Raw genomic sequence first — 26,460 nt, 5'->3', positions numbered from 1 at the left:
GCACAATATCTTGCCAATATGGCAAAATATATCATGCAGCAATTGCTAAGCAATTAAAAGCTTGGACGTGCATCCAAGTCCTTATCTTGTTCTTCTTTGCGGGCACCAACCCAAACCAAAACCAAATTAAAAAACTAATTCAACTTGCATATTAATTAAACAAAAGATTTGTATATTAAAATATTATTGTAATTCCGGAATAAATAAATAATAAAACTCTAATTTTTCTTATTCCTGGTTTAAGGAAAAGAAGATAAGAACGTAGTCTCATTGCAATGCTACTTTATTCAAAATCTGAAACCCAAAATCTATGCAACGATAGCTGATTTTCACAAAAAAATTCATTACATCTGCATACAAAATACAAGTGGAATTTGCTGGCTGATTGTCCCCTATTTACTCAGAAGTGCAACATTTGTTTAAAAAAAAAAAAAAAAAAGGTTTGCACCTACACCACCAACAATTTTCAGAACACATTTCATTGCATATAAGGCGCAATCCGTTCTGGCATAACTATATTTAAAACACTGCATATCAACGGAACACTTGCAGACTTCCTACTGCATCATGAACCTTCCTTTTCAGCTCCTACCGCCAGAAACATCTGGACTACTTGCACTGACATATTCAGTTGGACTAAACAAGTCCCTGTGACCCAACGGAGCCCTTCCACGCAGTACAGGAGATGAAACTGGATGAGGAGATCCTGAAATTGTCTCACTTGTTCTATGCGTCTCAGTTTCCAATTCTTCACTTCATCAGTGAGTCTGCTATCTGTTTCAGCAAAGGCCATTCAATTATAAATATAGTTTGCAGTCATAGCCAAACTCTTGCTATATAAAAGCTACAAGCAAATCATAAATTAACATCAATTGAATTGCTGTCCAGCAATTCATCATCATCTTCTCAACTGATAAATGCTTTTCTTGTCCTTAAGTACAACCAGTTGCCTATGTATTGCTTATTTATTCAACATAATGCAATATAAAAACCAAAATGAATTACATGGGAATCACTGAAGCAGTTGATGAAATATGAAGGAAATGAATATGACCAACAAGGGAGAACGAAAGAGGGTTTGATCCGCCAATCGAGGAAAGCAGTACAACAACAACAACAACAACAACAAAGCCTTTTCCCACTAAGTGGGGTCGGCTATATGAATCCTAGAACGCCATTGCGCTCGGTTTTGTGTCATGTCCTCCGTTAGATCCAAGTACTCAAGTCTTTTCTTAGGGTCTCTTCCAAAGTTTTCCTAGGTCTTCCTCTACCCCTTCGGCCCTGAACCTCTGTCCCGTAGTCACATTTTCGAACCGGAGCGTCAGTAAGCCTTCTTTGCACATGTCCAAACCACCGGAACCGATTTTCTCTCATATTTCCTTCAATTTTGGCTACTCCTACTTTACCTCGGATAACCTCATTCCCAATCTTATCCTTTCTCGTGTGCCCATACATCCCACGAAGCATCCTCATCTCCGCTACACCCATTTTGTGTACGTTGATGCTTCACTGCCCAACATTCTGTGCCATACAACATCGCTGGCCTTATTGCCGTCCTATAAAATTTTCCCTTGAGCTTCAGTGGCCTACGACGGTCACACAACACGCCGGATGCACTCTTACACTTCATCCATCCAGCTTGTATTCTATGGTTGAGATCTCCATCTAATTCTCCGTTCTCTTGCAAGATAGATCACAGGTAGCGAAAACGGTCACTTTTTGTGATCTTCGCTAGATTGCTCCGGTCATTAGTGTGGATAAGTATATAAATGGATAGAGATAGGAAAGCAAACACAAGATGTACGTGGTTCACCCAGATTGGCTACGTCCACGGAATAGAGGAGTTCTCATTAATTGTGAAGGGTTTACACAAAAGCAAACACAAGATGTACGTGGTTCACCCAGATTGGCTACGTCCACGGAATAGAGGAGTTCTCATTAATTGTGAAGGGTTTACACAAGTACATAGGTTCAAGCTCTCCTTTAGTGAGTACAAGTGAATGATTTAGTACAAATGACATTAGGAAATATTGTGGGAGAATGATCTCGTAGCCACGAAACTTCTAAGTACCGGAGTGTGGTATCGTCTTGACTTGCCTTATCTGTCTCATAGGTAGATGTGGCATCTTCTCTGGAAGTACTCTTCCTCCATCCAGGGGTGGTATCTGTAACTGGTGGAGATGCACAAGGTAATGTATCAATTTCACTTGAAGCTTACTTGTAGTTTCATGCTTGGTCAAGCGCGATACAAACCATGTAGTAGGAGTCCCCCAAGTCGCCGAGCTAGGGGATCTGCTGAAAGAGGTGACAGACAAGGTAAGCAATCAGAGCTCCGGCTGATTGTTCACATTCTCCCTATCTTGCAGGCAGCATGAAGGATAAAGAGAAGAAAAATGAGGAGATATGATATGGGATACTTTTGCTTTTGAAGAAGTAACTTTCCACAGGCTTATTCTTGAACTGGGCTGGAGGGTTTTCTGGTTTCCTCCAGAGTATAAGGCCGACTGAAGAATTTGAGGGTCAAAACAAGTCCATCAAATCTAGAGTACGTTCGACCCTGCTGATATGGGATACTTTTGCTTTTGACAGAGTAGTGGATGTATCGGCACGTGTGCTGTTACGCTTGTCTCCACATGCTTCCTTGTATCCTTCTCACTTGCCCTATTTGTTCCTCAGGCAGATGCGGTATCTTCCCTGGAAGCATAAGATGTTGAAGATGAGTACTCGAGAGCAATGCCAGGTAAGTAATCAGGTAAGGGGTTCCAGGCAGTCAGTTCCTGGCTGGAAGCTTGGTTCCAAGTGTTGACTGATTGCTCTCTTTCTCCTTGTCTTGCAGGTAAGAACAAGGTCAAAGGAAAAGACAGGGAAAAAGCATGATATGGGATACTCTTGCTTTTAACCCTGATGATATGAGATATTCTTGCTCTAGTATAGCTTGTTTACAGAGGTATTATCGAGGGGAAAGAAAGCTGAATATTTCGAAAGGCTTCGTTAGGAGTGCCCTCTCAGATAAGAGAAAGGGTTGAGCATTTTTGCAGGTCTGCCTGTCCGTTAGGGATGGAGGTCGACATATATAGGAGTCTCCCTAACATCAAGTAATAATGTTATTCATTTACCCTGCTTGGTTATAGCACGGTAGTGGGAGCTGCCAGCTTCACATGTTTTAACTCTATCAGAGCACTTTGAAAAAGTGGTCTGTGGTATCTGGAAAGCTGATGTTGCGTGTGAAGATTACAGACAAGCTTTATCCAAGGAGATCCAGCTCTTGAAGTTGGGAAAGTGGTGCCTCTTCGATTTTCGAACAAGCAATCCTATCGGGGATCTGGCTCTCGAGATTCGGAGAACGATGCCTCTTCGATTTTTGAGAAAGCAATCCTGCTGGGGATCTGGCTCTCGAGATTCGGAGAGCGGTGTCTCTTCGATTTTTGAGAAAGTAATCATGTTGGGAGTCTGGCTCTCGAGATTCGGAGGGCGGTGCCTCTTCGATTTTGGAGCAAGCAATCTTGTTGGGAGTGTTTTCTCGAATGTGAGTAAAGGTTTGACGTGTTTGCTAGTCTACCTTGCCACGAAGCACAGAGGTTGACACACAGGGACTTTCCAATTATCCAGCAGTGGTACTGTTCCTTTACCCTCTCTTCGATTTTTGAGAAAGTAATCATGTTGGGAGTCTGGCTCTCGAGATTCGGAGGGCGGTGCCTCTTCGATTTTGGAGCAAGCAATCTTGTTGGGAGTGTTTTCTCGAATGTGAGTAAAGGTTGGGCCTGTTTGCTAGTCTACCTTGCCACGAAGCACAAAGGTTGACACACAGGGACTTTCCAATTATCCAGCAGTGGTACTGTTCCTTTACCCTCTCTTCGATTTTTGAGAAAGTAATCATGTTGGGAGTCTGGCTCTCGAGATTCGGAGGGCGGTGCCTCTTCGATTTTGGAGCAAGCAATCTTGTTGGGAGTGTTTTCTCGAATGTGAGTACAGGTTGGGCATGTTTGCTAGTCTACCTTGCCATGAAGCACAGAGGTTGACACACCGGGACTTTCCAATTATCCAGCAGTGGTACTGTTCCTTTACCCTTATGGGTAATAATATGGTAGCTAGACCTTCAAAATTTATGTGTTTAAACTTTGTTAGTGTTGTTTCTTTGCAATTCTTTTACCCTTCTTGGTCAGAGCGATGTAGTGGGAGCTGCAAGCTTCACGTGTCTCAACTTTGTCAGAGAACTTTGGCAAAGTTATCTGTGGTACTCATGAGCTACTGTTGCGTGTGGGAAGTGGGTGATTGAACAGTACGATTCATGTGCTTTCTACTTCGTCAGAAATCTTCGACAGAATGCCCATAATTTCCGCAAAGCTGAGTGTGCGTGTGACAGGTGTTGACAAGGCTGGAAAAGTAGGTGCCTCTTCTATTTCTGAGATCGGCCCTCGTGGTATCTGAGCATCCCAGCTTTTGAGAAAGCAAGCCTCTTCGATTTCTGAGATCGGCCTTCGTGGTCTTTGAGCAGCCCAGCTTTTGAGAAAGCAAACGCCTCTTCGATTTCTGAGATCGACCCTCGTGGTCTCTGAGCAGCCCAGCTTTTGAGAAAGCAAACGCCTCTTCGATTTCTGAGCAGGCGCCTCTTCGATTTTTGAAGCTTCGTCGAGTGCAGATTTTTATAGGGGCTGACATTAAGTTCCAAAGCACACTTGAATATCCACCAGTAGAAGCTCCATTCTTGCACTTCTAAGATCTTGATTTGTCCGACCTCTTCTCTCTTCAACACCTTTGAAAATGTCTGGTCCCTCCGACCGTCGTTTTGACTTGAACCTTGTTGAAGAGGCAGCCCCGCCTTCTCCAGACAACATATGGCGCCCATCCTTCGTCTCCCCTACTGGTCCTCTTACCGTTGGGGATTTCGTGATGAAGAATGATATGACCGCTGCGGTAGTGGCCAGGAACCTTCTCACTCCCAAAGATAATAGACTACTTTCCAAACGGTCTGATGAGTTGGCTTTTAAGGATTCTCTGGCTCTCAGTGTTCAGTGTGCAGGTTCTGTGTCTAATATGGCCCAACGCCTATTTGCTCGAACCCGCCAAGTTGAATCATTGGCGGCTGAAGTGATGAGTCTCAAACAGGAGATTAGAGGGCTCAAGCATGAGAATAAACAGTTGCACCGGCTCGCACATGACTATGCTACAAACATGAAGAGGAAGCTTGACCAGATGAAGGAATCTGATGGTCAGGTTTTACTTGATCATAAGAGATTTGTGGGTTTGTTCCAAAGGCATTTATTGCCTTCGTCTTCTGGGGCTGTACCGCGTAATGAAGCTCCAAATGATCAACCTCTGATGCCTCATCTTTCTAGGGTTCTGTCCAGTACTGAGGCTCCGAATGATCCTCCTCCGGTGCCTTCTCTTTCTGGGGCTCTACCGACTGCTGAGACTTCTCCTAAGCAACCTTTGTGAAGGCTCCCTCTTGTTTGTTAATTTTGACTCAAGTATATGTACATATTTGTAACTTATCGGGGATATCAATAAATAAGCTTTCCTTCATTTCAACGTATTGTGTTAAATACACCAAAGCCTTCTTCGCTAAGTTCTTTGAATTTTCTTTTGTTGAAGCTTGTATGTTGAAGCTTTGTGAGTGGAGCATATAGGTTGAGGTAGTGTTCCCTTAATTTCCCGAGTGAGGAAAACTTCTTGGTTGAAGACTTGGAAAATCCAAGTCACTGAGTGGGATCGGCTATATGAATCTTAGAACGCCATTGTGTTCTGTCCTGTGTCATGTCCTCCGTTAGATCCAAGTACTCTAAGTCTTTTCTTAGGGTCTCTTCCAAAGTTTTCCTAGGTCTTCCTCTGCCCCTTCGGCCCTGAACCTTTGTCCCATAGTCGCATCTTCTAATCGGAGCATCAGTAGGCCTTCTTTGCACATGTCCAAACCACCGTAACCGATTTTCTCTCATCTTTCCTTCAATTTCGGCTACTCCTACTTTACCCCGGATATCCTCATTCCTAATCTTATCCTTTCTCGTGTGCCCACACATCCAACGAAGCATCCTCATCTCCGCTACACCCATTTTGTGTACGTGTTGATGCTTCACCGCCCAACATTCTGTGCCATACAGCATTGCCGGCCTTATTGCCGTCCTATAAAATTTTCCCTTGAGCTTCAGTGGCATACGGCGGTCACACAACACGCCGGATGCACTCTTCCACTTCATCCATCCAGCTTGTATTCTATGGTTGAGATCTCCATCTAATTCTCCGTTCTTTTGCAAGATAGATCCTAAGTAACGAAAACGGTCGCTCTTTGGTATTTCTTGATCTCCGATCCTCACCCCTAACTCGTTTTGGCCTCCATTTGCACTGAACTTGCACTCCATATATTCTGTCTTTGATCGGCTTAGGCGAAGACCTTTAGATTCCAACACTTCTCTCCAAAGGTTAAGCTTTGCATTTACCCCTTCCTGAGTTTCATTTATCAACACTATATCGTCTGCGAAAAGCATACACCAAGGAATATCACCTTGAATATGTCCTGTTAACTCATCCATTACCAACGCAAAAAGGTAAGGACTTAAGGATGAGCCTTGATGTAATCCTACAGTTATGGGAAAGCTTTCGGTTTGTCCTTCATGAGTTCTTACGGCAGTCTTTGCTCCTTCATACATATCCTGTATAGCTTGGATATATGCTACTCGTACTCTTTTCTTCTCTAAAATCCTCCAAAGAATGTCTCTTGGGACCCTATCATACGCTTTTTCCAAATCTATAAAGACCATGTGTAAATCCTTTTTCCCATCTCTATATCTTTCCATCAATCTTCGTAAGAGATAGATTGCCTCCATGGTTGAGCGCCCTGGCATGAACCCGAATTGGTTGTCCGAAACCCGTGTCTCTTGCCTCAATCTATGCCACTCATTCGGCATCTTCTTCGTTTTCAAAATCCTATTGAAAAGGTTAGTGAGCCATGTTATACCTGTCTCTCCCAAAACTTTCCACACTTCGATTGGTATATCGTCTCGGCCTACTGCTTTTCTATGCTTCATCTTCTTCAAAGCTACACCCATTTCTTCCTTCCGGATTCTACGATAAAAAGAGTAGTTTCTACAGTCTTCTGAGTTACTCAACTCCCCTAAAGAAGCACTCCTTTCATGTTCTTCATTGAAAAGATTATGAAAATAACCTTTCCATCTGTCTTTAACCGCGTTCTCTGTAGCAAGAACCTTTCCATCCTCATCCTTGATGCACCTCACTTGGTTTAGGTCCCTTGTCTTCTTGTCCCTTGCTCTAGCTAGTTTATAGATATCCAACTCTCCTTCTTTGGTATCTAGTCGCTTATACATATCGTCATAAGCCGCTAACTTAGCTTCTCTCACAGCTTTCTTCGCCTCTTGCTTCGCTTTTCTATACCTTTCACCATTTTCATCGGTCCTATCCTTGTATAAGGCTTTACAACATTCCTTCTTAGCCTTCACCTTTGCTTGTACCTCCTCATTCCACTACCAAGATTCCTTTTGGTGTGGGGCAAAGCCCTTGGACTCTCCTAATACCTCTTTTACTACTTTTCGGATACAACTAGCCATGGAATCCCACATTTGGTTAGCTTCCCCCTCTCTATCCCACACACACTGGGTGATTACTTTCTTTTTGAAAATGGCTTGTTTTTCTTCTTTTAGATTCCACCATCTAGTCCTTGGGCACTTCCAAGTCTTGTTCTTTTTTCTCACTCTTTTGATATGTACATCCATCACCAACAAGCGATGTTGATTAGCCACGCTCTCTCCTGGTATAACTTTGCAATCCTTACAAGTTATACGATCCCCTTTCCTCATTAGAAGAAAATCTATTTGTGTTTTTTACGACCCACTCTTGTAGGTGATCACATGTTCTTCTCTCTTCTTAAAGAAGGTGTTGGCTAAGAAGAGATCATATGCCATTGCAAAATCCAAGATAGCTTCCCCATCCTCGTTTCTCTCCCCAAAACCATGGCCACCATGAAAACCTCCATAGTTGCCTGTCTCCCTGCCCACGTGTCCATTTAAATCTCCTCCTATAAATAACTTCTCTGTCTGAGCAATTCCTTGCACCAAGTCTCCAAGGTCTTCCCAAAATTTCTCCTTCGAACTCGTATCCAACCCTACTTGAGGTGCGTACGCACTAATCACATTGATAAGTTCTTGTCCTATTACAATCTTGATTGCCATGATTCTATCTCCTACCCTCTTGACATCTACAACATCTTGTGTCAAGGTCTTGTCCACGATGATGCCAACACCGTTTCTCGTTCTATTTGTGCCCGAATACCATAGTTTAAACCCTGAGTTTTCTAGATCCTTTGCCTTACGACCAACCCACTTAGTTTCTTGTAGGCACATAATATTTATCCTTCTCCTCACCATAACTTCTACTACTTCCATAGATTTTCCCGTCAAGGTTCCTATATTCCACGTTCCTAAACGCATTTTGCTCTCTTGAACTCTACCCTTCTGTCCTAACTTCTTCACCCTTCCCCGTCTAATAGGATCAAAGTACTTCTTTTGTGTGTCCCGTGTAAAGTTGATAGGAGCATATGCTCCCAAACAACTTTGAGTGGAGTCGTTCGAAAAGAAGTTTCTATAGCCCCCTTGCTCATTTAACACTGCATCCGGGTGCCGATGGAGATACAGCGACCCTTGCTCACTTATCACTGTGCTCAGGCCACACAGCGCGCCACTTACGGGTGACGCCCTAGCTTTAGCGCGATTTCGTTCTGGATTCATTTTCATAAGGATTCGACGTGATCATGGAGTGCCGGCTGTCGACTACCTGACGCCCTCCCCATCCTCCTTTATCCGGGCTTAGGACCGGCAATGTAAGATAAACTTACACGGCGGAGTTCAATCGAGGAAAGCAGTGACATGAAAAAAATTGCTAATGGTTGTAGAAGACCTAACTCGAAGGTGTTCTTATTAGCACGTTTGCAGGTTGCAGTAGTCACCTAATATGATTCCCATATACTTCTTTGAGGCATTTAATCAAACAACTTGGTGGCCAAATATGCATGGTACCCACAAAAGTGGAAAGCGGAACTGGGAATGCCTTGTCACAAAACAAAGATAAATTGTGATTCCCATTTCAATCAACAACCACAAGTTCATTTTCGAAACATACAACGCATGAAAAAAAAATTATTCAAAGTTTGGAAGAAATGAAAAGAAAATTTTCAAGGTCTGGGTGAAAAATCATACCTGAGATATTTCAGAGAATCAACTCGACTGGAGTGGGAATGGCGTCGTACTGAGCAGAGAGATCAAAAGCCAAATGGCGTCGGACACTTTCTTCTGCTTGATATGAGCATCGGTGAAAAAGGCAATAGCTTGATAGATAGATGGAATGGCCTGTTCATCTTCGTCTGGCGTGAAAAGAAATCAGAGGGGTTAGGATCAGATTTTGGATGGCATTTGGTATTTATACCATCTCTTTCAAATCCATCAAAATCCTTCACCTAATAAAATCCTACTAAATCTTTGAGATTTTGACTGCACCTATACTTGTGTGGATTTTTTTTAAATCATAATTGATTACATCGGGATTTGAATGAATTTTTAAAACTCTCTTAAATCCTAATTTAACTACATCATGATTTCAAATCTTTTAAAATTCTCTTTTAAAATTTTAATTGACCACACGTGGATTTCAAAGTCTATTAAAATCCTATCAGATCTTAATTTGCCTAGAATGAATATGTGAAATCAAATAGTTAAACCCTAAAAAGCACCACTGCAAATAGCATAAGAAAATTGAAATTAACCCTAACACTATGTTTGGATGAGGGAAATAAACTTGGAATTTAGATTAAAGACAGAATTTATAAATTGACATGCACCAATTCCCTTGTTTGGATTCATAAACATGGAAATTTAGAATTTCCATATGGAAAAAAAACTTGAAATTTGGGACCTCCAATTCCCAAGTTTAAATTCCATGTAAATAGGTGTCATTTTCCAATTTCTATGATTGAGAGTTTAAAAACAACAAATTTCGTATTCAATTCCATTGTTCTTTTAGGTTACCCAAACAAGAAAATTCACAAATTCTATAGAATAAAATTCCATCATTTAAATTTTCGTCATTTTAAAATTCCTTAGTAATCTTAAATTTCTTCATCCAAACATAGTGTAAAGAAATTGGGAGAGAAGAATATGAAATGGAAATACCTTTCGGCCTTTGAGTTATTGGAAAAAAACCCAACAGAGCAAAAGCCTCCAACTCCAAAGATTGTTGTGGGATTTTGAAGAGAGCGAGAGGGAGAGAGAGAAAATATCAGAAGAAATAAAGCAAGAGCGGCATGGCCTCCCATCCCCGAAACCCACCGGCACGTCCCTACAAAGGACACCTTTGATCAATGTTGAAGTTGTAAACATGAATTATATCCGTAGTAGCAAGCCAAAGAACAAAGGCCTCGCTAGGAACATTTTGATTGAACCACGCCAGATTAGACCAAGAAACTTTAGGTTTAGAGGCTTTTGTTGCCAAGATGACCAAGCGAAGAACATACCGTTACTTTATCGGAGCCGCCTCACTTTATCATTAGAGTGGACATTAAGAATATCGTTGATGAAAATTCTGATTCCAAGGCTCGCCTCAAAAGTATTCATCGAACATCGTTTACAATCAACTCAAAACATTTTTATTATTTTGTAATTTTGTTCGTCGCACATTCTGATATGCGGAATTTTTGGAAGGAAAATATCATCCAACGAAACCTTAGTAGTATACCAGGTGGTGGTCTGACCAGTTGATAGGAAAGCCCTTCAACAATATTCTCTTGTCATTCGTTAGTTAATATGTATTAAGTATTGTAGTTTTAGAAAAAAACTATACATGCGTCTTATGGACATCGTCACTGCACACTTATATGCGGAATTAGATACGAATACCTATATGAAAGTGCCAAAATGACTAAATTCGCCGAAAACAACTACGCAATCATAGAACATGTACTCCATCAATTAGGACGTGGTATAATTGTCTTAATGAAATTTTGACTAGGAAAATTTAAATTATGCGTTTGCAATGGTGGTATATGATAACATGAAATTAATTGGAACTCTTGAAGAGATCAATAAGATTTTCAAATATATAAGAGCGAATTTGAAACGAAGGTCATTTCTTGAGAGAAGGGCATTTATTATTAATTATAGATTTATAAATTTCGTGTGATAAAAAAAAATTGAATGAATTCTTGTATAATTTTTCTTTCTAAAATTCATGTGTAAGAGTTTAAATTAAAAAAACCCAACTACATATGCCTACCCTTATTATCGTTGCTGCCATGACTACCATCACTGCCACATTGTTCATGACCACCACCATTGTCGCCACCACCATTACAAGTTCACAACACACCATTACTAGTACCACCACCACCATATTTCCATGGTTAGCAATCCCATCCCACCAACATTGTCGGAACCCCCACCTTACAACCATCGTTGCCACCACCACCCCACCACCGCAAGATAACAATTCACGTACGCAGGTAAAGTTTGTAGTAGATTGCTATCTGTCACATGCTCTGGGTTCGAAACTTAAATTTTATTAGGTTAATCAAACAAGAATCATCACAAATTTTAGAAAATTATATAAAATGATTTTAGAATTCTTTAGTACCAGAGTTGTTAATTAGCATGAAAGATTCTAAAAAATAAGGGAAATAAAGAAAGAAAAACAAAACAAACGAACAAAAAAGTAAAAACTACTTTTAGCAGCATATATGTCTTGAAGCCAATCCACACAAATCTTTCATTACTTATATCAGTTTACATTCACCCGTTAATGGAATTAATAATAATACACAATCGACAACATGCATGTCTGAAATTTACAAGTCCTAACAATACCATTGTACAGTAATTAAGCTCCTTAATTTCTCATTTTCTTTTAAGAGCAAAAGTAGAATTCACAACCAGAAACACAAAAAAGACTGCTGCGACAAGTGAAGCCACAAGATCCCCACTGAGTGCCTGGCAGAAGTCGTTGTCTTGCCTGCAAATAGCAAGCCAGTTTGCGTTCATGTTCCCGTTATGCGCCAAGTACACAATTGCAGATGAAGCACCATCTGCTGCTATGATTAGAGCAACCATCACCTGCAAAGCATTTAAGGAAATGTTTTCAGTAAGTCAATATATATAGATCAACATATACATAATTAAGGAAATAGAAAACGGGGAGCTCTTTAACGATAGAGTAACGATATATATCATGGTAGCTGATTTTCACATATCCATTTTAGTCTTTCATACACGACACATCCTTCTTTATTCATGGAAATCGGTTGATATCAAACCGATATAATGGATACGATCCAACATGGGTGTGTCGTGTGTGTGAGGAGACAAAGAGTTTACTTATGATTTCCCATATACATGTAACTGATAATCTCTAGAGCATTATTTCTTTAATAGATAAAAAAATTATTAGTTAGGTTTAAAAGGACGAATCACGTGACATGTTGATGTAGTGTATATATAGTGTGTAATCAACTCAGATTACCATGCGTATACAAATTAGTCTTAGATTTAGATTTTAAAAAATTTAAATACTAATAATATTTGACACGTGTGACAATTTGAACGAATACGCTCTCGTCAATCACGACAAAGAAATAAAAAAGGGGACTCATCAGTATGCCATGTGAGTATGGAATAGTAGAATTTGTTAGTCATATTACTGTGTCAAGTTTAACGAGCAGTAGCCTTAGCCCTATTGCATGAGGCCGCAGATTATAGAGAAGGGCAAGGAGAGGGCAATGTATCCCACAGCTACTGCATTCGCAGCCACAAAAACCCTGCCCATATATATCAAGGAATCCATCAAAACCCTAATCAACTAATTTGTTTGCTCAAAAGAAAATTTCAGAATTTAAACGAAGCGTATATATATGTTTCGTACGTCAAAGTTGGAAGATCATTATACTGAGCATGGAACTGGAATAACTACGTGAAGAAAGGAAGAATCTGTTCGGTATTCCCCGTAATGTAAGCAGCAGCAGGAGCAGCTGAACCGGCACCGAGCCGCAGCACAAAGTCTATGATTGCCAAACCCTTTCTCCATCCTCCTCCCGATTTTGGTAGCTTTTGTGGTGACCACAGCAGGAGGAGCAACTTCAGCAGTTTTTCCTTCTGCACCGTAATTCGCCTTCTCATCGATACTGATTGCTACAGATTCACCACTGTTTTTAGAGTCAATTAGTTTTTCATGATCAAAGGAATGCTGGGATGGGGTTTATATAGGGATATGCAGTGATTAATTAATGTGTTAGTTTTAATGTTGTTTTTAATTGGGAGATGAATAGAGGAACAGGAGTTGTTTAATTATGTAGATAAACCTAGCTAAAGCATTAAGTTTGATATTTATGATCATGCTGTGAGTATGATCCCTACTTAATTACTAGTATATATGTTAGTATATTCCCTCCAAGGAATCATTGTCTTACTTCTTTACTTCCTTTTTGTTACGAAACAATTGGAAATTATGTCGTCTAAGGTTATCTTCCTCCTTACGAACGACCTTTACTTTCCTAGAGTCCTCATCTCCCTCACGATCTCACTCTCCTCCATCACAATCTCAACATCCCTCATCTCCTTCGCGACGTTGCAACCTCCATCCACGCCTCAGCCCTGTCATCCGCACCTCCAACCCGTCATCCACTCTTTCTGTTTAACATCGTTGATGGATTGGGGAGCGAAGCTGGACAAACCGAATGAAATTGATTGAACATAACTTAAACGAACCAGATCAATTTGATTGATTTGGTTCGTTTTCAATCTTGGGTGTGATGGGTGAAGCAAACAGACCGTCACTGTGCCAAATCGAAGTCCAATCTCGAAAGACTTAAATGAACACTGGTTTACGAAGGACAATTCGATAATGTCAAACAGAATCTAGAAAATCACTTTAAATTACAAATGAATTATTTTTCGAACAAGAACCATCCCACCTTTAGACTAAAGAAACGCTCGCCCCTCTTCGTAATTTACAAGCCGCAGAATTACAGAAAGCCTTTATTCTATCTCAAGACCCCCGGAAGGGGAAGAATCAAAGATAAGAGCTACAACAGCCTTTAGCTGTCATTCCTATAAGTGCTATCACATAAAGCTTAACTTTCAATGGGTGTGTCTTTCAACATAACATTTGAGTGTGTCTACAAGTAACAATGGTTATCAACTCACTTGCTATGGTCGCAATCTCCATCCACGCTCCGCAAGTGCTTTATGCACTCGACTGGCTGCTTCTGCGGTTTCATTGAGTGGAGGGTAACTCCAGCTCTCTGAAATCTGTCAAAATATACAAAGCAACGAAGGTTGTAAGATAGAGAAAGCCAGAAGTATACTTGAGACCAATATTCATTCGGTAAAGATGGTGATCAAGAATAAATGAGAATGCGGTTAGAATCAAGAAAAAGAAAAGTACAAAGAAGTTAATATATGGAAGGTTTGTCAAAATATACGGAAGTTCCAACCATTCCAAATGCATATATTATCATTATTATCAAACTGAAGTCGGACATTTGTGACTCCACCAAGAAACGAAAACGTGGAAGAACCACCTTTAAAACTATTAATGGCCCATAAACCTTCCAACGAAAGAGAAAAAACTTTATCCTTCAATTGCATGACAAAATCCGCAATTACAATGTGTGCAAGCAAGAATATTTCCTTCAGTTTTGGTATCCTTTGGAATGGATAACAAAGCAATTTTATTTTAGCAGTTCTACAGAGAGTGTGTGTGTTAGTGTTGACAAGGGAAAAAAAAACAAATGACCTCTCCCCCTTGGAACTCCCAGTCTCTTTTATTTCCCAATGTTGTCTGTCAATTTATTCTATTAGCATCTACGTTGACAGAGAATGATGACGAATTATGCAATCCTAAGAAGGGCATCCTCTATAATCTGCTACCTTGTATGGAAGAGTTTTGGAAACAAATTGGTTTTTACTTACATTCTCAGAACCTGTGAATGGCCGAACTACTCCTCGATCCTTAAGTGATTTATGGAACTCTGAGAACTTCCAAGTACATCGCTCAGCTCCCATAATATAGACGGGCTTCCTAGAAATATGGACAGACAAAATTAAAAATGCTTAAATAAAGAATACATTAAAGAAAATATCATGAATACAGATGTAATTTCCTCAGTCATACCCAGTGCTGCAAACCTCGCTTATCATACTGACAGAATCTGCAGTGACAACAAAAGCATCGGCCCAGGCTAGATGGCCCATGTGTGGGTTTGGCTCTGGAGACCAAAATATTCATCAGTACAGCACAAAAAGCCCAATTCACATAAAAGTTAAAAACGACCACAAACCCAGAAAAAGTTAAGGGTTTGTTTGGTATCCTATTTGAAATTTTTTATCATTTCTCAAACCATTTCTTGAAAATAATTTTCTTTAAGACTAAAAAACTTGATTGGTTTGCGATTTAAAATTTTTAAATCTTACAACTTAAACTAGACAAAGAGATCTAAAAAGAAGGGGTCACAGGAGAAAGAGGAGAGAGGAGGAAAGAAAGTAAGAGATGATTGAAGGAAAGAGAAAGGAGAGAGAGGATTGGACGAGATAGAGAGGAAGAGGAGTGAGAGAACCAAGAGAATGAAGAAAGCGGATTGGAGGAGAGACGAAAAAGGTAAAAAAAAAAAAAAGAGAGAAAGAAGAAGAAGAAGCGAGAGAGAGAGAGATTTGGAGCAAGAGGGGAGGAGGGAGAGAAAAAGAAAGGAGTGAGTAAGTTTAAAAACTCTAAAAACTCTCTTTTTATATTTTTAGAGAATATACTATATTTTTGAGTTAGTCTTGAGTTCAATTTTTGAAAATAGTTCTACCAAACACGTTTTTAAGGCCTAAAACTTGAAAATTGTTTTTGAGTTTAAAAAGTTAGATTCAAGTAGAGTACCAAACATGCCCTAAATTTCACATGATACCTTGGCCATCCCAGATATAAACTTTTGGATTACCGCCAAGCTCTTTCGTTATAACATTAGATACCTGACGAGCAAAATGGAAAAATTGAGTACCACAAAAAACCAAGTAAGAACTTGTATATCTGTAGCAATACCTTTTCAGGAGTCTTATTAGAGAAACATATTCTGATACTCCCACAGCTAGGAAGAATACTGAGCAGGTTGGTAGTCAATTGCTTTGCAAGGTCCACACCATAACGACAATTGCCTATTAAATGAAAAAAAAAAGGATACAAATCATACAAGCCCTAACTGGAATAAGTAGACTACTGCAAACAAAAATAACAACGTAGAATGTTCCAAACATCCTAGAAAACTCAGAAAATGAATGATCTAATACTCCTCAAAGTAATCATCTCTCTACTAAATCTTGAACACTAACGTGCAACAAAAATCTATTTAACATTAAAAAAACATAAAACATTTTCAGATTTCCTACATTCCCTTTACTAGGCCATAATGATTTCAACTTGAGATTCAGACAAATTACAAAAAAAAAAAAAAAAAAAAAAAAAAAACACAAATTCCATCATCCTTCGTAGTATAAACTTGGATTCAAATCTAGGTCGGTGATATTACACAAAACAAAAGGTTATACCACGCAACACAAGTCACTCCCTTTGTCAAAGGGAATGCATTCTTCTAAAGAAATCCCGACCTCCAAAATAACATTTGCTGGCAGGATGGCACGAACTTGTGCATAAATAAGAACACAAATAATTTGAACCAAAGTTTTTCCAGAATAACTAAATGCTCGTTTGGTGACATTGAAAGACACATGCCAGTATCAGGTTATTGCCACATTTCATATTATGTCTATAAGAAAAATAATGAATTGGTAATGACTTCCAGACTCTGACTAATGGCTTAGACAATACATCTAATAAAAAACTAGTTGATAAAGGAAAATCCCAAAAGAAATTAACATATAAGTATCGATTGTTAGTTAATTTTTTGTATCCAGTGCATAGTGCCTTTTTTGTTAGCCATTCGGTGTTGAGTGTTGTCAAGGGTGCTCTTGTAACAAAATTGGGCCATTGACTTGGCAATCTACTCCTTACATAGTGTTGTGGACCCTTTCAAAGGAGAGGAATAGACGTATTTCGAGGACAAGAAAGTTACTGTTGTAAACTTTAGAGATATATTTTGTCTTCGCTTTGATTGTTCCAATGCTAGAACTATAGGTAGTACAGGTCCTTAAAGTTCATAGATACACTACACTTACAAATCATAACACCATGTATACTGAGCACCCATTCTAGTCCCCCTTTTCAGTAACACATTTAATATATAAAAGAATAAAAGAAAGGAGAAAGAAAAGCATCACATCGAAACACTAATAGTCTACCAGCTGCCCCACATACAGAGCTTAATCTAACCTAACATGAAGCAGGCATTTATATATGAATCATGATGTAGTACTCAAATACTTATATATCAATCCCATAAACCATTAAGCAACAAGGATTCAGATTATATCAAAACATTATACATCAAGTACTCAAAAACTTATATATCAATCCCATAAACCATTAAGCAACAAAGATTCAGATTATATAACAAATTACCAGTAGGGCCACCAATGTTCACAACAAGTAAGGGTTTCGGCAAAGGAGCAAACTCATCACGCCATGTACTAGCTGCATTACGAAGTGCACCAGCATCAACTTGATGTAAAGCTCCAACAGTAAGAACCTGAATTTAGAAGTTTTTAGTATGTCATACGTTGGAGGAGGGGAGAGAGGGGGGGGAGGGGGAGGGGGAGGGGGAGGGGGAGGGGAAGGAAATTAAGATAGCCTCCAGTTTCGAAGTACTGGGAGCAGTTGATATTAAACAAGGTTAAAGTTTCTTAAATATATGAAATGCATGCATATAATAAAGTCATCAATCATCGTACATACCACATGACTGTCAGGAGGTTCACGTGGAGTTATCCACCTATGAATAAACTGAGGAACCTGCTTTTGTGCTTCGCGTGTCAAAGGATAGTAATCATGCTTAGGGGTAATCACCAAGTCAAATCTATTTAGATGCAACCTGGGATGTAGTATCTGCGAAACAGATGGAAAATGGTGGTGTCAATAAAAATTAGAAGATAATGAACATTTTGGGTATTCAAATGACATGGCAAAAACTGCCGCAGCCACCAAAAGAAAAGAAGATTGGATTGTTGAGCCACTGAAAATTATGAACCTAGTCACAGCTAAAAGTCCTTTCCAGGCAAGCAAGCAAATGATTTCCATAACTGTACTAAAGAGGCATCCACTCCAAAGATCTCTCCAACCTTAGCAACGAATAAAGAGAAAATTGTGCACTTCTTTTGAAGAGAAAATTGTGCACTTCCAAAAACTAAACCCTCATTGCAAAACAGATGAGCAAAGGCATACTCAAGCAAATTCATAACATACTTGATGAAATCAATTGAAATTTTATAACAGAAATGGAGATACTAACTTCATGAAATCAATAAGAGAATATGACCCTAAAGACAAATCAAAGAGTACTGAAATCTGACACTAACCAATAAACAAAGAAAAGGGTCAATTCCAAACCCATTTGTGTACTCATATACCCAAAACTACTCACTCAATCAAAACAATAACATAGTACAGTTTAGATCCTGTAAGGTTGAGAAGCTGAGAAGATATGTAAAAACCACTTAGAATGCACAGGCCAAAAGTAAGTCGAGGAGTCGGGAAACCATGATATCCATAGATTTCAAAAACCAGATATTCAATCTAAAATCTTAAATTACCCTTTTTTAGCCATTACAACAGTAACGGTATATCTGGAACCAAAAATCTCATACAGAATTAGGTACAAAAGGCAGCGAGTAGCACTAGTAATGTTTTCCATAATAACAAGCATCAGTCTGATGTAGAAACAGCATGCAGATATAAATTCAAAGAGGCCATTGCTACATAATTCAAAGGCCTGGTAAAGCCAAGAAAACTATAAGAAAGGTAGAAGGAAATGTTGAAAATAAATATAATGGATGACTATATATGATCACCACCAAGAAGGTTGTTCTGTGTTAAAAAATAAAAATCACACTTCTAAACTAGTTTAACCACAAAAATAAAACTCGAAAGTAAAATATCCAGAGACTATCTCAAGTTGACCTAAACTCGAGCAAAACATACATGAAATCATTAGTGCAACAGGATACTGCAAGCGTACTGTCACAATAAATATAAACATTGTGACATATTCATTCATCGTCATTTCGGCATTTACCGCTAAACCATGTAACTTAATAAAAAATCAAGTCCAAATTCATTTCAGAATAGAATATATAGCTAATAACTGATACAGGAAAAACAAGGTCCCATTGACAAACCTGAACAACAAATACATTGTCAGATGCAAGTTGTTTAATAGAACTTGCAACAGAAATGGTATCCCTTCCAGAAGCTACCACCAATATAGGTCCATCCCTGAAAAAGAAAAGAATGAGTACCAAAAGTTAGACAGGTATCAAGTCAAGCACCACATTCTAAATTTTAAGAGGTAAACGCCATTGCCATTCTGGATATTAGCATGTTTATTTCCTGAATAAACTTTTTGATTTTTGCTTTTGTTTTTTTTTTAGGCTACCCAGAAATCTGTCTAACTGCATTGCCGATTCAGAATCGAAACTATGCCCCCGGCAACCGTACAATCTTTTGGACACAGGAAACTCCAGAAAGTAGCTAATAGGTTCCCTAAGGAATTGAACCCCAGACCGCGTGGAAGCAAACCTGAGGTCCACTCAACCAACTCACGCCACTGAATACATTATTTAGGCAAACAATTGAAGAATACACTTCTTATAACTAACAGTGAACTGTGAAAGAGGAGAAGAAATATTTACTTTTCAAAATTCTGACGAACCATTGTCACAATCTGCTGGACATCAGCTTCTAAAACACATTTCAACCCCACACTGCCACCATTTTCTGCAGGTCGAGGCAAAACTTTCTGCCCCCGATACTTTAATAAAATACAGATTTGTCTTACAATGTAATATAAATTTTTGTGAAGAGAAACTGGGAGCCAGTGAAGCCACTCATTCAATCCTCCTTTCGGCCTTGTAACCCGCTGCATGACATTGTCAAATTAAAAGATAAACAGAGTCAAAAAGTGAAACTGATGTGAGAATAAATTCTGGGATGGGGCGGGACTCTTAATTACAAAAGGTTACAGTGATGTTAACACCGTGTTTCCAGACAATAATTGGTTGCAACTTGTGATATTACTAGTATTTTTCAAATCGCAAGAACTATAAAGGCCTGATCTTTCAGATGTTATTGCTTCAAGTAGTTAGGGAATCACATGCATAATATAAAAACAGGAAGAAAGTAACAATGAAAGATAATAATTCAGACATTTGGATCACAAAGGATATATAGTTAACATGCATATTGCATGCTCAAATTATTAATTGAAACTTGCAAAATTTATAATAAAATTAAGCTTCAAACACGTATTAGAAGCAATAATTTCTTTACAGCAAGAAAGGTACTGTAACAAGCAATCACAAGGATGACCTCCAAACACAAGACACAAGTAATATAAAAACGAAACCTTTTCTACTTGCTATGGCTACCATCCTTGATGAAGACACCAATACATCAAAGACCACCTAATTATTCTTATCAAAACTGATAAACAGTAACAAAGCAAGGTACAGAACCCTCTGCCAATGACCAATAAAACATCTCATACATCTTGAAGAACAATGTAGCTTTTGAAAAATGTAATTGGTTCACACCAACTCTAGTTGGATTTGATAGAGAAATCTATTTCAGCCTAAACTAGTTTAAAGTCAAAGTGGGGATGAAATATTGAGGATGACATACAAAAGGGGCACATTTTGTAATCAACCATCCGGTAGGATTAATTGACAAAATATTGAATGTCATATGTTTTGCAGTTCATTGTTAGTCTTGAATGGTTATAATTCTTTAAGCGATCATATATGTTTTCCTTTTGGTCGATAAGATGAATTGAACTATTGTCATTAACTCCGTCCAGGTTTACAACTCAATGGATTGATGGTTAAACCTCACTTCCAATTAATGAAACCAGATATTGAATACCAACTTTCTACTGGAAAACTTCTGAACTGGCACTGACCCCAACATATGTAAGTTGACAGTATTTTTTCTTTTCAGAAAATTAATTTAAACTCGCTCCATTACAAGTAACCTGGCTGGTCTTGTGGATTGCCAAACATCCAAGTCGAATAGCAATACTGAGTTTATAACATTAAACAACGACAACAAATCATTCAGGTTTGCAAAAACCAAGCCTTATTAAGCTTTTAACGAAATTCAGCATAGAGAGCAACGTTCAACTAACACTCTAGAACCCATAACCACAAAACAGGAAACAATGAACGGAAACAGATTCAAAGAAGAACGCGGCTGCTTTTCAGTGAAAACACATTCAAAACTAGTATGCAACAAATAAATAAACCTATAACAGATTCGTGTACTGGACACCGATATAACATCGTTGTCTAACTGCTAGAGTAATCAAACATTATACTTCAGTAAGTTGCCAACACCTTTATATTCCTTTCAACTAAAATAATTTCAACAAACAAAAAGTACACTAATTTCTATTAAGAACCTAGTAAAACATGCATTTAGGTGGTAAAAGACTAAAATTCATACAAAGGCGATATGTTCTTGAGCTTGAAATTACAACCATCACACAAAAATTAGTACGAAATATTTAATGGGTAGTTTAGCACACAAAATTATAACCATAATTTGGAGAAATCAAAAGGATTAAACCCATGATTAGGTTTAATCACGTAACTTACATATAAGACATGCTTATCAGCGAGGCCGAGAGCACGAACCAAGCCGATGCTCTGATTCTCCGAACCCGGGGAGCCGTTGCCAATCACGACGGCGCGCCTAACGACGCCGTACACACCGCCTTCGAAGATTTCCGGCGTGCGCAGTTTGGGACCGGGCGGCTCCGGAAGCTGTATGGGCCTCATGAAAGTTAATAACTTCGGATTCGGATGTTCAATTCAATTCGAAGCGTAATGCAAAGGAGGTTGAAGGCGGAAAGATTTGGTGCGAACTCCCGGTAGTTAATTTCCCTCTGCCCGCTGTTTGGCTGTCAAGAGAGTCACCGAGCGACAGAAAAAGAAAATTATTTTGTGTACGCCTTTTGGGGTATTACAATTTCTTTGCAGAGGAATGGCTCGTTTGGATGTGATTTTAAAATGATTGAAAGTATTTTTAGATAAAATGTTTTCTGGTTCTAAAAGCACTAATTATGTGCTTCTTCTAGAAAGCACTTTAACTGCTCTTTCAGAATTTACTTACATTTTTATTAAGAATTGGTTCTAAAAATATTTTTACCAAAAGTGCTTTCAATTATTTTCCTAAAAAAAAAAATCCTAATGAAACACTTTGATATTGTTTACTTTTAAGATTAAGGACATTTTAACTCTAAAAAGTCACTCATGTATTACAACACTTTTTTGCCATTTTGATTAAAACTCAAAGTTTTTAAATCATTTTCATTAGTTTTCCTATAAAAAAAAGAAAAAGAAAAAAGAGAATAGAATTCATGTATGACTCGTTTAGAAGAGTTCTTTTAACATGTCCGATGTGGGGCATATTGTGGATGATGCGAAGGTTTGCTCCTCAGGATCACTGGAGCTATGGTTGCCCACACTTGTCGTGAAGCCAATTGTATTGCTCACCCATGGTGTAGCCAAGATTTTCAAATAATAAGGTCATAATATCAACTAATAAGGTCATAATATCAACTAAAAAGTTTCACCCATGGTGTAGCCAAGATGTCCCATGGTGTAGCCAAGACTTGCCAATATATGTCAAAAGTTTGTGTCAATATATGTCGACAATTACTATTATTTGTAAAGGCTTGTTGAGAGTGGATATGATACTATGGAGTAATGTTGAAGATTGCAAAGACTTGTCAACTAGGATAATTCATCGAGTACATGGTACGTACAATAAAGTCGCACATAAAAAAAAAGAAAAAAAAAGAAAGACAAATATAACATAAGAAAATAGAAGTAGGAGGATGAGTTTGTAAAAACCTCGCCCCAAGGCACGCCTAGGTGGCTTTGGAGGCGAGGCGGGAGGAAAATTGCCTCTATTTTCTAAGTAGGCAAAAAACTCGCCTAACTTTGTCGGGCGTGCTTGGACGGCTGAGGCGCGCTTGAGGCATTCACTGAGCATCCTTGTTTTTCTTTTTGAGTTGCCCAAATTTAAATTTTTTTAGTTGTAGGACGTCTGTCTTTCCATCGAAGAAGATGAATTGTGAGGGGTTTTTTTCTTTTTATTTTTTTCTCTTTAAAGTTTAAAATGACTCTACTTTATTAACATTTATTACCCTACTATCTTCTTTTATGTTCACTTTTTTATTTTTATATTATTTTTCTCATATACAAGATAGATAAGCATCTTTTAATTTTTGTTTTTATTATTTTTTTAAGATAAAGAAGCATATTTTCCTGAATATTCTGATAGTAGGAAAATAAACATCTTTTTGTTTTTATTTCTTTAATCCTTTATTATTTTTGAAAAGAAACATTATGATCTTATTTCTTTTTTTAAGACTACATATCCTACCCAAATATTACTCAAAACTCACACACACACACATATATGCACTTACTTAAGATTCTAGATGTCTAATTTCTACTCTATTTGTTTGATTGTTAATTGCTTTGTTAAACTTGTTTGTGATGTGAGTTTGTGACTTATGTGTGACTTATGCACTTTTGAATAACAGTGAATATTTGTTTTACAAAGTATTATATTATTTATTTATTATATATAATTGTGTGTATATATATATAGGTGAACTGCTAATTTAGTCCATGAATTATCACTTGAGTGAAAATTAGATCACTCAACTATTTTTTTCAGAAAAATCAGTCCTTGAAATTAAAAAAATATGCCAATTTCATCCCTAATATTATATTTGAAGCTATTATATTCAAATTTCCGTCAATTTAAGTCACGTTACTTGCATGTGATACACATTGGAGGGTAGATTGGTAATTTTTCATAAAGAAATAGTGCATGGAGTTAACTTTTGGAGGGTAAATTAGATGTTAGATTCACAACCTATATGAAATGTTAAGAGCTTATAGAAGAGAAAATGACGATATTACACTCTAAAGTGTGTCAAGTGACTTAATTAATGAAAAATTGGATAAAATAACTTTGAATATAATAGTAAGGATGAAATTAGCAATTTTTAATGAATTTAAGGACTTATTTTACCGAAAAATCAATTCAGTGACCTAATTTTCACTGAGGTGATAGTTGAGGGACCAAATCAGCACTTCACCCGACATATATATCTTAAAAAAATTAGGTCTAATGAGGATTCGCGTCACGCCTCAAGGCTTTCGCCTAGGGGGGCTATCCATGAAATGCCTTGCCTATGCCTTCACTTTTTAATACATTGAATACAACACACAAACAAATGTACATGAGTTTAAGTTGTTGGGGTCAAGGGCGACTAATGATCCCATACTTGCTCCCTCACTATTCTTGCCGTCTAGCACGTTATGCACTTCACAATGACTCTACCTTCTACTCATGGTTTGAGGAACCACCAGATTTCATTTTGAACTTGTTAATATTTGATTGTAATTGACCTAGGCTTTGCTTCTAAATGGCTTGACTGCATGCTGTTTTATCGATTTCTTTTCGTTGAATGGAATCTACTATCATTACTATAAAAAAATGACTGAAAGCGAAATGTTTTTAAAACCAATCCTTAGTAAAAATCTTATTTAATGGTGGAAAAGCACTTTAAGTGCTTGGCCAAAAGTGCTTTCAATCATTTTAAAAGCACTTTCAAACATGCCTATATTCTATTTAGCTTGTCACGCACTCTTATTTATTTATAATCATCAAATTAAATAAATAAATCAAATTAATGGGCAAAACTAAACACAAGTGTGTGAAAGTCCAACTTGAATGTCTTTTTTGTTGTTGAACCAATTTGAATGTCTTAAATACCAAAATTATCTAAGTGATAAAAAATAATATAGATTTTAGTAGATATGTATGTTGTAAACTTCTAGTTTAAGTGTGATTGTGTAAATCCTAGATTATATTTGATTTTAGTTATTCTTTCCTATATGGACTTGTATTCATTGGAGGAGAAGGATTTCTTTTCTCTCTTATTACTATAAATAAAGGCAGTGCATAAGGGGAATAACACACATATTCCTCTACACAACCCTACAAACACATCTCTCTCTATTTTCTTTCTCTGTGTCGCTGGCCCCCTTCCTTTGTCAGATAAAATAGGTCACAACACGTCATCAGCACGCTCCTACCACTACACTTAGGAATCTGACATGGAAGCTTTATGCATCAAACCAGTTCACAAATATCATCACGTAATTAGGTTTTTCCAAAACAATGGTTTTTATCTCGATATTTTTGCAGCTCTGATAGCATGAACATTCACCATAATGAATGACCCAACTTTACGTTTTTCGAATTTTAGATTCTACATAAATTGTGTGCATTATATCCATAATTGTTGAATTATTTGAATTTGATATTTTCCATGAATTGCATCCTATATCTGCTCATGCATTAAATTATTTGTCAATATGCATTGAATTATAATATGGAAATCAAGAAAGAAAAAAAACAATTTCTAGGGACCCAAGCCACAGCTGGAGCCTGAAGCTCCAAACCTCTGGAACCCAACCCAAAAACCTCGAGGCCCTTCATGGCGTCACAAGCAGCCATGCCCAACCACTGCGGCTGCCATCCCTGACCGACATTGTTTTTGGTCTAGATTCGTATGAATCTTCCCGTATTTCGAAAACCCAAATTTGAATCCTAAATTTTTTGGTTTTTGGACGTTGCGACCTTCTCCGTCACACCATCCTAGTTCCATGTCAAACACAACAACTCGTTTCGAGTTCTTTTGACCAGAACATGATCGTTTGCAGCGGCGACACAGGCCTTCGTCCTCGGTGACCACACCCAATGAAGATGGGGTTTTCTTATGGCTAAAACCCCAAGCCCAATTGGGTTGACAATCTCAGCATGTGACAGAAAAAAAAAGGATTTTTTTTTAATTTTTTTTTTGTAATTGGGCTTGCATGATGCGGCCCAAGACCATGGCTCGGCCTAACATGTGACACTTGCCCGAGGGTTATGATGTCCTTGCGCCCACGATGCATTGGATCCCAGCTTACAACTGGTGCATCAATGCACCTGTACCGTGCTGCACCTGATCAGCGCCCATCTGGGCCTCTATTTCTTAGACCCGGTTCTTGCAACCCATTTGCTGCTATTGGGACTGCAGCCCAAATACTTTGATCAGCATGTGCCCACGGCAACCCAGTTTTAGGCTTGAACCTCACGATACAAATTTGCTTAGCCCACCCATGGGTTTTGGCCCATGTTTTTGGGCCCCGAGCTTGATTGTTTATTTTTTTAGACAATTTGAGTTTTATTATTTTTTCACCC

General features: G+C 38.3%; 1 protein-coding gene, 1 long non-coding RNA gene and 1 pseudogene across 2 annotated transcripts; all 3 read right to left on the bottom strand.

Annotated features, from left to right (window-relative positions):
* Positions 1-267: 267 nt before the first annotated feature.
* LOC114819844 (uncharacterized) lies at positions 268-9,664 on the bottom strand. Its single transcript, XR_003767144.2, has 2 exons — positions 9,201-9,664; positions 268-774 (listed from the first exon to the last, which is right to left on the bottom strand). It is a non-coding gene; the product is annotated as an uncharacterized lncRNA (long non-coding RNA).
* A 2,065-nt stretch (positions 9,665-11,729) lies between these two features.
* On the bottom strand, positions 11,730-13,187 carry LOC108170369 (casparian strip membrane protein 3-like; annotated as a pseudogene).
* Positions 13,188-13,899: 712 nt separating this feature from the next.
* LOC103409270 (mitochondrial fission protein ELM1-like) lies at positions 13,900-22,173 on the bottom strand. Its single transcript, XM_008348082.4, has 10 exons — positions 21,783-22,173; positions 19,824-20,050; positions 19,311-19,407; positions 17,872-18,021; positions 17,539-17,665; positions 16,066-16,178; positions 15,932-15,995; positions 15,157-15,250; positions 14,955-15,063; positions 13,900-14,291 (listed from the first exon to the last, which is right to left on the bottom strand). Exons 1-10 carry the CDS (start codon positions 21,963-21,965, stop codon positions 14,190-14,192), a joined length of 1,266 nt encoding a protein of 421 aa, XP_008346304.2. The 5' UTR covers positions 21,966-22,173; the 3' UTR covers positions 13,900-14,189.
* Positions 22,174-26,460: the final 4,287 nt, after the last annotated feature.

The sequence above is a fragment of the Malus domestica genome, chromosome 11 (assembly GCF_042453785.1).
Source record: "Malus domestica chromosome 11, GDT2T_hap1".
NCBI classification, from domain to species: domain Eukaryota; kingdom Viridiplantae; phylum Streptophyta; class Magnoliopsida; order Rosales; family Rosaceae; genus Malus; species Malus domestica.
The sequence above is the reverse complement of the archived record's forward strand: the minus strand, read 5'-3'. Positions and strand labels throughout refer to the sequence as shown.